The 14,183-nt window shown below is 41.3% G+C and overlaps 1 protein-coding gene across 4 annotated transcripts in view; it reads left to right on the top strand.

Moving 5' to 3' along the window:
- Positions 1-14,183, top strand: part of prkar1b (protein kinase, cAMP-dependent, regulatory, type I, beta) — a 117,302-nt gene that overhangs the window by 83,781 nt on the left and 19,338 nt on the right. For all 4 annotated transcript variants that reach the window (XM_017706228.2, XM_037544983.1, XM_037544982.1 and 1 more), the window contains one exon: positions 12,132-12,290. In XM_017706228.2, the coding sequence (XP_017561717.1) occupies positions 12,132-12,290 (159 nt within the window). The remainder of the gene's footprint in view (positions 1-12,131; positions 12,291-14,183) is intronic.

Genomic DNA, 14,183 nt, shown 5'->3' with positions numbered 1-14,183 from the left:
TTTAGCTGTGGCTAAGCGCAACCCTGTAAATATTTCGTCCCTATTATGATATCAGTGAACAGAGAGACTACATATGTAGACATGCAGTAGGAAAACTATTATTATCTTTACTTTTGCTATTTTATTGTTTTGGGTAGGGAACTTAGCCAGCTTGGTAAATGCTGTGTTAGCTATTTGTCTAACCACAGCACATATGAGTCATGCCACTGCCATTAACCATGCAGCTCCTGCACTTTTTTGCTATGACTCTCACAAGCGTAGTTGACCATTTGCTACATCCATCAGACGTTCAGTTCGGGCTGCCTGGTAGCATCCATAATGCTTGTGTTTACAAATGAAGCATTCTGGCAACCTTGTCTGCGTTAAACAAACCAGGGACATCAATTGACATTAAAAAGGCAGGTTTTCGTGTCTAATAAGGAGGAGGCTTCGGAGGAGCTAACGCTAAAGCTAGCATCAAAGCTAAGCAAATGTGAGCTCTGTACAGTCCTGTTTAATCTGACTGACTTAAGTTAACCTCTTAAAATCCTAGGCTTGTTACATACTAAGGCTTTCTATTCAGTGACTGCAGGAATTTCAGTGCAAGCTGGCTGAGCTGTTCTTGTATTATAGAAATGTATAATAAAAATTTGGGCCCACAGGTGGACCCCGGCGATTTAAGAGGTTAAGAAAGGGCTGAACGATTCGGGGAGACAGATATTTTGACTGTGATTTAAATCGCGATTATTGTCTATGTATTGAGGTCCATGCCTGTTTTATTGGTCAATAGTACCCATTTTTGTAGCTTGAGGCTTGAATGCTGAACGTGGTGCGCCAGACTACCAGTTGTGATGTCACAGAAAATTGGTGTTGATTACTTCCGATTGGTCTAACTCATCTATCTATTAAATTTCCCCACTCAAATCTTGATAATAGTGTTGATAAAAAATTCAGCTCTTGCAAGTTGAAAGTTGCCTTCTTTTAAATACGATTTTGGTTTCAAATTATTAACCTTTTCAGTCTTAACTAACAGAGTTAAACACTTTACTCTAACATTATTTAGAACTCTGCTTAGCTTTTAATGGAAGTCAATGGAACCGAAATTTTTCCAAGTCCTTTTGGGCCGTTTCCTTTGGTCTATTCATCATGAAATTTATACACAGTGTAATGAGCAAAGTATTTTAAAATTATGATCAAAAACTGAAAATTGACAAAAGTGGAGATACAAGGTTTTGATCCAACAACATTGATATTAAAATGTTTTTTTTTAGCAAATGTGGTAACCCAGATAAAGTTTAGCTTACCTTTGAGCGGGCACAGTCTCCCTGTTAATAACTTTGACATAGAGCTGTGAATGTGACCTTCCACAGTGTTTAATCCAAATCTTCAGGAATGGGATAAAAACAGTGCCACCCTCCACATGATCTGGGTAGCGTGTCAGGCATTAAGTAACACCTTTCCATCTTTTTTTAGGCAAATAATTCGGACTAATTTACTGCTACCAATGTTCTCACTGTAGGTTTGTTATCTGTGGAGTTTTCTCCAAAAAGTTTTTTCCTACCAAGGAAGTAGCATTTAGATACGACTGTGATTGGCTGACAGGTGAGTCATAATCAGTTATCTGCAAGGTGACATGAAGTGCAAACGTCTAGTGTGACTGCAGTTTTTTTACTTTTTTAACAGGGAAAATCAAACATTACTCAGAAGTTTAAAAAAATGACAGGGATCCCATAACATTTGATAATCCATGTACTTTTTTGGCCGGCGTTCAGATAGATGTGTTCTGTTCTGCCTTCCAAAAGCAAAAGTGTGGACTTGACGTGCTGCTCATGAGCGTACTTCCCCTGCATACTGGCATACACACGCCCGTACACACACCTTTCCTGCGTCCCGCTGAAGGGGGAGGGGGCTGTGTTCAGATGGAGATGTCGCGGCAGCAGGCCATTCTAACACAGCGGAACGGGGCGGATCAGAGCCGGCTTTGTTTTAGCTCAGCAACACACAGAGGATAGAGTTTAAGTGGAAAGATAAAGAGCCGAAACGCGGCTAAACAGGAAAAGACCTTATCGCTTTACACGGATAAAACAGCAGGTAACGGGAGAGGAGCTTGTGTGTGTGTGTGTGTGTGTGTGTGTGTGTGTGTGTGGGTAGGGTCGGTCATGAGGAGGCCTGATGGAGTCCTGATAGCGGCAGATAGTTCAGGGGCGATCGAGACTATTCTCTCTCTGTCTTTCTTTCTCTTTATCTTGCCTTCCTCGTCTCCTGTCTTTCAACCAGCCATGGAGCAACAGTTAAAGTGCCTGTGTTTAGGTTTTACTGAATGGCCTTTATAACAGCTTGACTCCCAACATTACACACGTCGTCAACCAGCCCATATACATACGAGTCAAAAGTTTGGACACACCTGCTAGGATTTTATATTATTTTGGATTAAAAATGAACACATCTCAACTATGAAGTGATACTAATGGAATTTTTCTTGTTGAAGGTATATATGAAGGAGTGTTTTGGTAGGACAAATGCATCGCTTCCCTTCAGTGATCCCTCCAAAGCCCCACCTCCACGAAAAAACAAAGCCCCGCCCCCAAACACATATAGGCCTCCCCAATCTGTGTTTCCTTTAATGCCGAGCCCCCAAACAGATACATTTCCTTCATAGACCCAACCCCCAGATCCAGCCATCCTGTTTAGTAGTACCTTCAAAGCCCCAAACCCAAACAAATGTAGCTCCCTTCATTGTTTCCTTCAAAGCCCCACCCTCAAACAAATACAGACGGTCCATTAAGTGTTCCCTCCATAGTCCTGCACCCAAACAGGTAGAGCCCCCCCCCCTTCAGCAGTCCTTTTAAAGCACTGCCTCCAGTTATAGCCCCGCCCTTTAGTGTTTCCTTCAAAGCCATGTACCAACCAGATATACAGATATACTCCTTCAGCCGTCCCTTCAACACCCCACCCCCAAATAAATATAGTTCCGCCCTTCAGTGTTCTGTTTAAAGCCCCGCCCCAAACAGATACATTGCCTTCATAGCACTATACCCAGATAAAGCCCCCCAGTATTAGCCCCTTCAACGCCAAACCCCATATAAATATACCCCTGCCCTTCACTGTTCTGTTTAAAGCTCCGCCCCCAGACAGATACAGACCCCCTTTATTAGCCCCTTCAACGCCAAACCCCAAATAAATATATCCCTACCCTTCACTGTTCTGTTTAAAGCTCCGCCCCCAAACAGATATGTTGATGGCATAGAACCGCACGCAGAGGTTCCTTCGAAAAATATTGCTTCCAAAGCCCCGCCCTAAAAACATACAGCCCCTCCCTTCAGTGTCCCGTCAGTGTTCAAAGCCTCAGTTTGATATTACTAAATATCACAGTAATTTAAATAAGTGCAAAAGTTATGCTAACTACTCTCTTTTACATGGTAAGACGTTTATCTTTATTTTTTGTGTGTGTACTAATTAGTTCTATGAGCTCCGGTGAACTCAACAAAGCATGGATTACTGACACATACACACCCACACCCACATAGTGATTATAGGCTATACAAACAGAACATCACCAGCTTATTAACTGCCTGAATACTTTAAATGCTACTAAGACAAATTAAACATAGGCTCGGAAAGAATGCTGGGGAATATGCAAATGAGACCAAAACTGCCGCATGACATTTGTTCTACAGTAAAGAGAAAAGTGGAAGATTGTCCAGAAGAAGAGAAACAGTATAAACAGCAACCAAACTCAGAAAACCACTGGACTGTGACAGTGCACATCTGGGCAGAATATAATTATCATCATATAATTTATTAAGTAAAACTAGGTGCTAGAACAGTTGGTAATTACAAGGTTATTATTTAGTTATTATAGATAATTATGTAGTGATTGGCACTTTAGAAAATGCAAGCTCTAGATTGAAGCTCTGTAAAGCTTACATGTGGCACTTCAAAACTCTGTTTGGATCACTATCATTTCTGCAGACGATAATCTGTAGGCGATAGTCGTTAGTCTAAATTTACAGTATAAACTTAGAAGTGACCGCCCCCGACTTTACTCTCATAAACAGATTCTCTGAAGACTGGAACAATGTGGAACAGTTTTATTTTTATTCTGTTTTGTTTTAAAGCAGTGATAGGAATCTTACGTCTCGTCTTTTCTCAAGAATAGTGTTTCGATTTGAATCTGTATAGCCCTGAAAGTGATGCATCCTTTTATTTACAGTTTTTGTCCTGTTGTTTACACCTCTAGAATACACACACACACACACGTCCTGTGTCTGGCTCTTTCATATCCTGCTCTAAAAACATTGACATGTTCAGCTTATATGTGTTTGGCCTTGCCTCTTCATACTGAAGTTATTAGGAGTGTTTCAGCCTGCATTTTCAACTAGGCCTAATATGGGACAGCCTATCAGAACAGAGCTCATTTACATATATTAGTCTTAAATCTATATACACATACATCAGTGAAGGGGGAGGTTACTTATATCCAATTCACCCACTCCCCCAGTCACTCGATACAACCAGCACAAGGAGGGCAAAGCCAAACACCTGCTTCTACCAAGTCAAGCTAACACGGCATCATTGGACAGCTGAACACACTTGGAGGAGAATAATAACCACCAATTCTATTGGCTAACAGATGCCTGTGCTGGCTAGCCTTGTGTTCAGTGATGCTGAGCTCTGCTGGAGCTCGAGTAGACTGATAAATCAATGTGACGGTCAGTTATTAATCTCAGTGATACTAAGCTCTGCTAAAGCCTGAGTAGACTGATAAATCAGTGTGACGGTCAGTTATTAATCTCAGTGTTACTAAGCTCTGCTAAAGCCTGAGTAGACTGATAAATCAGTGTGACGGCCAGTTATTAATCTCAGTGTTACTGAGCTCTGCTAAAGCCTGAGTAGACTGATAAATCAGTGTGACGGTCAGTTATTAATCTCAGTGTTACTGAGCTCTGCTGGAGCCTGAGTAGACTGATAAATCAGTGTGACGGTCAGTTATTAATCTCAGTGATACTGAGCTCTGCTGGAGCCTGAGTAGACTGATAAATCAGTGTGACGGTCAGTTATTAATCTCAGTGTTACTGAGCTCTGCTAAAGCCTGAGTAGACTGATAAATCAGTGTGACGGTCAGTTATTAATCTCAGTGTTACTGAGCTCTGCTGGAGCCTGAGTAGACTGATAAATCAGTGTGACGGTCAGTTATTAATCTCAGTGTTACTGAGCTCTGCTGGAGCCTGAGTAGACTGATAAATCAATGTGACAGTCAGTTATTAATCTCAGTGATACTGAGCTCTGCTGGAGCCTGAGTAGACTGATAAATCAGTGTGACGGTCAGTTATTAATCTCAGTGTTACTGAGCTCTCGTAAAGTCTGAGTAGACTGATAAATCAGTGTGACGGTCAGTTATTAATCTCAGTCTTACTGAGCTCTCGTAAAGTCTGAGTAGACTGATAAATCAATGTGACGGTCAGTTATTAATCTCAGTGATACTGAGCTCTGCTAAAGCCTGAGTAGACTGATAAATCAGTGTGACGGTCAGTTATTAATCTCAGTGTTACTGAGCTCTGCTGGAGCCTGAGTAGACTGATAAATCAGTGTGACGGTCAGTTATTAATCTCAGTGTTACTGAGCTCTGCTGGAGCCTGAGTAGACTGATAAATCAATGTGACGGTCAGTTATTAATCTCAGTGTTACTAAGCTCTGGTAAAGTCTGAGTAGACTGATAAATCAATGTGACGGTCAGTTATTAATCTCAGTGTTACTGAGCTCTGCTAAAGTCTGAGTAGACTGATAAATCAGTGTGACGGTCAGTTATTAATCTCAATGTTACTGAGCTCTGCTAAAGTCTGAGTAGACTGATAAATCAATGTGATGGTGTTACTGAGCTCTTTTGATGGATGATCACACTAATAATCTCCTCGTGGTGTATTTGTGAGAGATAAGCTTTGGATTGGTGTTGTACTGGACTCTGAAGATTGTGGGAGCAGCAGCAGACTGAAACAAACGATGAGAGAGAAAAACTAATATGAAAAGAATAATTACATGAAGAAAACTGCCAACCAGAATAATAATAATCTGAATACATTATTTTTTCATATATTGTCAGAGAATACATTACTGAATACATTTAGGACAGTGTATTCAGTATTCAAAATATTTTGGCCAGCCCTGGCTGTTAATAACAGGTGTACTTTTCGTGCTTGTTGCACTTTTGTGCTTTTTAGCGAATGTGACGGCACGTACTTTGGCTTGAATTCAAATCCGAGAGCTCCTCTTTTCTCAAACGCAGCTGCCAGTTCCTTCTACATCACTTTATTCCTGCTGTATCACCACATCTGTGAAGGACAGTGGCCTCATACAGCTGCTAGGAACCCAACTTCTCCTACTTGCCATGCGATATCTTCTAAAGCCAATGTATAGGCTAGTTTAATGAATTTTTCTTTACATTGCAAGAGGTCATGTTTAATTTTGCTGCATGTACATGTGACACACATCAACATGTTTAATTAGAATTTAGAGTTTTAAATGATAACATACGTTATAATAATGGGGCTAAGCTTGTTAACATGCACTACAGCGCCCCCTACTTTGATCTCCGCCTTCATGAGGCATTGGAGGCATAGTTTAGAAATTTCACTCTCAGTTTGTTTCCACCCTGATAAGCCTACGTTCCCACCCACGTTTAGCCCAAAAGTTCTCGTGGTTGACCCCAGACGTGTATTTTCGGAATGAGATCACGTCTGGCTCCGCAACACTAGGTGTGAGTCAGATATTGTAAAGCTGACTAAACGTTTCCTCTCAGCACACACGGCAAAATTTGACTATATTATAGTTCTATGACTGTATTATGACTACATATTATGTGCCAATGATCAGCTCTCATGTCAGACAAATGTAAATATCATCACTGATTACCTGTTTAGGATAAAAACTGGCGAATTCTGATCTCTCCATCCTTAGATAATAGTGTTTCATACACTCTCAGAAACCAAACACGTCTTGGCTGATCGACTAAATTTTTGGTGAAGTGGGGATGGGGGGACAGGGGGGCGGACTGGGGGAATCCAGTGTTTTTGCTGAACGATCGCTTTATTGCGTGGATATTTTAGCGCTTATGTCTGAGTCTGAGCTGGAGACGGCGCTCAGCCTGCAGACGTTTCACACTGTGGAGTATAATAGAGCTCTGGAGCCAAAGCTATTCAGCGCAGAGCAGCGCGGTGCCAGAGAACGCACACACACACACACACACAACATGCGCATTTACACAGGCATTAGCCAGAACTTATAAGAGTGCGTCAGGGTTCATAAACCTCCGAGCATCTGCACACACACAAACTGGAACGGAGAGACAATCCCTGAATGCTCTGCTGATGTCTCTCATTAGCACAGAGAATAAATCTGCTGCAAACTTGGAGCTCATCTTACTCTAAACTGTGTATGTGGACTTTTTTCATACGCTCACACACTGCTGCTGTTGTTTCTGAAGTGTTGTTTAACCCCTTAAAGGGCCAGGACTCGGTTCGGTGGGCCCAACGTTTTATTACACACTACTATAACCTTAGAATAGCTTAGCTAGTCTGTGTTGCTGAATAGTAAGCCATAGAATGTAATAAGCTTGGGATTTTAAATGTTAAGTAGAAGTCTTAAGTAAAATTTTGGATTTGGAAAATGATTCAGTGAATCATAAAATCTCACATTTCACCTGGATTCTGGATCAGAGACTGTCCTTCATATATTTAATTTCCATAAAATAAAAAAAATATTCATTTTTCAACACGAGACAAAGGAAAACATTTTAACAGAGGCCTCAGAGATTAACTATAATATCAGGAATTTAGTGTGTTCACCCTTTGCCTTTATTTCAGCTTCTAGCTTGCTTTCAGTTTTTCAAAGACATCTGCGGGAATATTTTTCCAGTCTTAATAGTTGGTTGCTTTTCTTCTGCTTCTCATGATGCTGGTAAAAGCAGTTGTAAATGTAGACTCCTCAGTCCATAAAACCTCACTCCACGTCAAGTTTTCATCGGTTTCCTTTTCGCAGTAAAGGCTTCTTGACAGCTACACATTCTTTCTGACCCGTAGTGTTAAGCTGTCTGGAAGGATGAACCAAAATACCTGCGGACTTTTTTTTAGATCTGAGGCAGGATTGGAGTCACTGACTGTTACTGGTTACTGTTGGAGGCCTAGCAGAGTAACAAATCACAAGTAGATCTATGGAAAAGTCACTGTTACTGACTAGTAACAGTGTTATTGTCAGAGTCACTGTTACGGATTACTGTGGGAGGCCTGTCAGAGTAACAAATGACAAACAGATCTATTGAAGACTGTCACTGTTACTGTCCAGTCACGGTTACTGGCTACTGTTGGGGGCCTAGCAGAGCAACAAATCATAAGTATGTCTATGGAAAACAGTGACTGTTACTGACTGGTAACAGTGTTACTGTTACAGTCACTGTTACTGACTGGCAGAGCAACAAATGACAAGTAGATCTGTGGAAAAGTCACTGTTACTGACTAGTAACAGAGATACTGTTACAGCCAGTGTTACAGACTACTGTGGGAGGCCTGTCAGAGTAACATATGACAAACAGATCATTTATAGACAGTGATTACTGGTAGAAGTGTATGTGAGAGGTGAACACCAATCCATGAACACCAATGACTACTACTGTTGTACTGAAGTAATTCGATTGGTGTTGAATTTTAATACGCAGCCCTATTTTACGTGCCTATACATAAAGATATTTGAAGGCGTTTTCATGATACACAGTATGCGTTGCGATATTTAGCTTTTTGCTTAGGTTTAACAAAAAGCACCAGAGAAACAACAGTGACACATATAAAAAAAGGCTGAAAAAGAATTCATTTGGACAAAATTAGACTATTTAAGAAGGAACAGGAGAAAACAATCTCAACAGTTGGTAAAAATAAATGGTAAAATAAGCTAATGGCTGCTCTAGCCCCCTCCTGGCCTCTGTATCATTTCGGCGAGGTCACGGTTCCTCAGGCGTGGGTTTCTCTGGAACGTAATTTGGACGCTGGTCAGATTGTCTGGCAGGACACGCTAGGAGATGAGCGATTTTTTCCCCCTCCCGCTCTTTTGCACTTTTTTTTTTTATCTCCTCATAAAGTCAACAGGTGGATCGTGTATCGACAGGTGAAACCCACCTGACCCCGCCGAGAATGAAAGAGCCTCTGTGTGTGTGTGTGTGTGTGTGTGTGTGTGTGTGTGTGTGTGTGTGTGTGTGTGTGTGTGTGTGTGTGTGTCTGTATGTGTGTGTCTGTGTGTGTGTGTGTGTGTGTGTATACACTCTCACATACACACAGGGCACTGAGGTGTGTGTGAATGAGTGTATGGCAGGTTCTTCAGCCCAAGGTCGAGTGTGGTTGGAGATAAAGCAGAGGAACATCAGCCTGACTGAGTTCTTCATTTTCTCCTTCTGGGAGATATTTGGTAACTAACCCGAGCTCAGAGATAAAGGTGTGAGGTCAGATATCACACATTAACCTTGAATAACCCTCACAGGTTATACACACACACACTGCTTATGGCCTTCAGGAACTTTACTATTTACACTGTGGCTTCTCTAAGGAACCGATGGAGAACCCAATAATGTGATCATAAGCCCAGTCACATCTCAACATCCGAGAATGTATTCAGTTTGAATGTAATCTTTTTCTTAGGCCCACATAAAAGGATAATCAAGCCGACTTTGAGGCTGATTTGCTCGTACTAACAATCGCAAAAGGTCTCCTGATATCAGAGTGATCTTGAGCGATGATCTTGCCAGATTGTCCTGTCCAGTCTTTACTCCTCCAATCTACTCACAGTCCAGTCAGGGTTGCCCTGATTGTGAATCGTGGACACCGATTCTTTAGTTTGAAACATGATGCATGATAGACCGTCAACCAATAACCCTGCATTCACACTGGCAGCGACGTGACGTGGCAAATCGGTCAGCGGTCATTAATTTTCAATGAGAACTGGCGATTTCCGGTGACGGGAGGCAGCACGAACGTTGGCAATGCAAATTTGGCTCAGTCGATGATGCGACAAAGTTAAGTGGAGATTAACTTTATGCAAATAAGGATTGGTGATTACCGATAGGATTGAGCATTGCGCAGCATAGTACCAGCTTTATCGCCACCACTGTGAAATGGTACGCTCCTTTTTTGGCTCCTAGGTAATTGTTCCTACTAGAGGTGGAGTGATCGTCAGATCAAATCCTCATATCTCCAAAATAGTAATTTTACAGGAGAAGGAAAAAACTCACTCTACTTTTAATGTAAGTCAATGGAACCAGACATTTTTCCAAGTCATTTTGGGTCGTTTCTTTTGATCCATTCAACATGAAATTTACAGTGAATGTATAGGACCATGGGTACTTTCAATTTATGCCAAAAACTGAAAAAAGACGAAAATGGAAATATGAGGGGTTTTTTTTTCCGACAGCAGCGAAAAACACAGGGATTAAATAAAAACAAGCACATAAGGGATTTCTCATCTGGATTTTTATTTTTAGCGGGAATGTATCTGATTTGTGCTTGGCATCAGTGAAACCATGGTAACCAGTGGTCTGCTTCAGATCAGAAATGCCCACAGGTATTAAGCGACCAGAGATTTGGGCAACAAGAGGTCGAAACGTTGCTACCGGTGTGAACGCGGGGTAATAGCCAAGCTGAGCTAAACTTGTCGGTGTGTACAGAAGAAGTTGTAAGCATGGTAGCTAAATTAATCTACCTTATGTTTATGTATGTATGTATTCACCCTGCGTTGATCAAGTCACCATATTTTTGTCACGTTGCGATTTTGCCAAACCCCCGCAAGGTCTTGTGAATTGGAACAATTGGGCAGGACTCTTGGTCACATGCATAGCCTGAAAGTGTGTGATGTTTCATTCAGGGCAGTAGGGTAGCGACTTTGATGACTAACAACACTCAAGGATAGAACAATCAGTGAAAATGGTCATTATTTTGGGGGTCTCTCATGTTTTCAATGATCTGTTTGGATGTTGAAGTCCTGTAGTGTGGGCCAGACATAAGACATAAGGCCCATTCTTCAGCGCAGAGTGTTAAACCTCTTTTCTTGTGTTAAAACATGACCAACTACCTTGCGTCTCATTTCTGTTCTAAAACTGAGACAACACAGAATGTATAATACACAGATATAGAAAAAATTGTTAGAGTCATAAACTATCATAATATAGCATTGTTAATGCAGAAACTTTAGTCTTGTCAGTAGTTTTTGCTCACGAAACTGCCACTGCAACGACAATGCTAACTTCAGCCAGTGCCTCAATGTGATTTCCCCTCTTATGTTAGCATGGAGCTAACAGTGCCACACATTCATGGCTTTTTAGTTACATGACTATTTATTGTAGATATAACAACACTTAGAAGCTTATAATAACACATTTTGTTCTTTTATCATTGCAGTATTGCAGTGAATCATACAGTAAATACTTTAGAATAAAAGTCTAACATAGAATATTAGTTGGTTTTGGCCTGTTTAGCCTGCTGTCTGTTAGACTAGTTATTACATTTACATTTACCGCATTTGGCAGACGCTCTTATCCAGAGCGACTTACAATTTGATCATTTTACACAGGTAGGCGAAGGTGGTGTTGGGAGTCTTGCCCAGGGACTCTTATTGGTTTAGTGTACCCTGGTGGGGGATTGAACCCCAGTCTACAGTGTAGAAGGTGGAGGTGTTATCTACTACACTAACCAACCACTAATTACTATTAAGAAAATAACTTGTCAGCCCCTCAACCTGAAAGAAAGAGGTTCTTAATACATCTACCAGTACATTTGATGGTAGCCTAACAGGCAATTCACACTACAGTGTTTTTAGTACAAAATACAGTTGTTGTGAAGTGGCCGTAGGTTTATGTATATCAAGTACTTTACAAGCAGAGCTCAGCCTTCAGGTGAGATTTTTGGACCGGAGCTATTCGTTTTATGATAATATTTTTACTGGTAATGCTTTATTATTGATAAAAAAATATCATTGCATTATCAGAAATGATGTTGTACATTAGTAATGAAGTTCTTACATAATTCTTACAGGAAAACGACTGCATTATTTCCTCAATGGTTTCCTGATATTTTTAATTTCTCTCTCTCTCTCTCTCTCTCTCTCTCTCTGTTTCTCTCTAGGTGTATGTCAATGGAGAGTGGGTGACTAGTATAGGGGAGGGGGGCAGTTTTGGAGAGTTGGCGCTGATATATGGAACCCCCCGTGCTGCCACTGTTAAAGCCAAGACTGACCTGAAGCTGTGGGGAATTGACCGGGACAGCTACCGCCGCATACTCATGGTACACACACACACACACACACACACACACACACACACACACACACTCCCTGGCCCAGTGATGAATTACTGGCCAGGCCAGTGAAGCCAGTGCTCAAGGGCCTCAGAAGGGCCACATGGCCGAGATGTCTCAGACACTAGGGACAGTCCACTGCAAATGCTAAAATTAGATGAACGAATAGCCCTTATGTGTGACTAATAAATTCCCATCCATTGGCACCATTTAAAATCATTAAACATCCCCATAATTTCATAAATACCTGCAGGAAATAGAAGGCTATTGCACATTGTTTGAGAATTTGTCATTGGTAGGTAGGTAGGTAGGTAGGTGTTTCCAATAAAGTGGCCACTGAGAAGAACAAGGTAGGTGTTTCTGATGAAGTGACCAGCGAGTGGATGTACAAGGTAGGTGTTTCTTGGAAAGCGGCCAGTTAGTGGAAGTTCAAGGTAGGTGTTTCCAATAAAGTGGCCACTGAGTGGATGTGTAAGGCGGGTGTTTCTCATAAAGAAGTGAAAATGCAAGATTTACTATAGCACTTTTGGGAAACACATAGACTTGCAGGTGAAAGGTATCACATAATGTACCAGCCGTGTAAACTCTGAAGCATTTGAGCAACTCGAAAAACAGCACTTTCTTAATGGAATTTATTCATTCAAAATAATCTTACAGCAGCCTCACATCCAGCTGTGGGAATCAGACACTAGCCAACACATGCACACACAGACACACACACACACACACACACACACACACACACACACACACACACACACACACACACACACACACACACACACACACACACACACATACACACAGACAGACACTTCCTGGTGCTGTAGCTTATCTGCTGGAATGTCCAAATGTTTAAAGTGGAAAGACGAGGTGGTGATCCCCCACCTGACCCCAACATGAATGAAAAATGATAAGGGGGGTGGGGGGGCGGGGGGCACGGTCTGTTTAATGCACTCTACTGTTCAAACATTTGGACTCTTCAATGTCATATTAATAATATTTTATTTTATTCAGTAGTAACTACAGTGTAGACTGAAATATAAACTAAACACCAGAATATATACTGTCAAATGTTTGAACACCCCCCTCCAATGTGTTAAAAGAAGATGTTCTTTGTAGAGGATTAGTTAATTTATTTTTCACTTAAACTAAACATCTAATTCCACCAGGGGTGTCCAGACTGTATATGATAAATAGAATACTGTAACCTGTATAATACTGTATTAGTTACTTGTTGCTCAACATGCTCAACAAGTACTTACTGAATAGGCTAAGAGCCCAGCCTGTAGCATAATAGTTAGACTAAAAAGATATTTGTTTTATACTTTTTAATACATTTATTGAAAACTAGGCTGATCATCAGTTCAGCATTTAGCTCACTTTGGCTGATTTATACAGACAACCTTGTTTTAAACGTCTCCACCATATTTTTATTGTTACAGCAGTTGCGAGTGACATGAGTGTGATTTATACATGATTGTAGTCGCAAAGTGTTCTGCAAGGATGAGGGGTGGAGAAATGGAGAGATGAGAGATGGAACAATAGAGTGACGGAGAAATACAGGGATGAGGGATGAAGAAATGGAGGGATGACAGATGGACCAGTGGAGGGATGGAGAAATGGAGGGATGAGGGATGAAGAAATGGAGGGATGACAGATGGACCAGTAGAGGGATGGAGAAATGGAGGGATGAGAGATGGAGCAATAGAGTGATGGAGAAATGGAGGGATGAGGGTTGCAGAAATGGGGGGGTGAGGGATGAAGAAATGGAGGGATGACAGATGGACCAGTAGAGGGATGGAGAAATGGAGGGATGAGAGATGGAGCAATGGAGTGATGGAGAAATGGAGGGATGGGGGATGTAGAAATCAGAGAATG

Source organism: Pygocentrus nattereri, chromosome 14 (assembly GCF_015220715.1).
Source record: "Pygocentrus nattereri isolate fPygNat1 chromosome 14, fPygNat1.pri, whole genome shotgun sequence".
Taxonomy (NCBI): Eukaryota; Metazoa; Chordata; class Actinopteri; order Characiformes; family Serrasalmidae; genus Pygocentrus; species Pygocentrus nattereri.
This window is presented reverse-complemented; position numbering and strand designations above follow the sequence as displayed.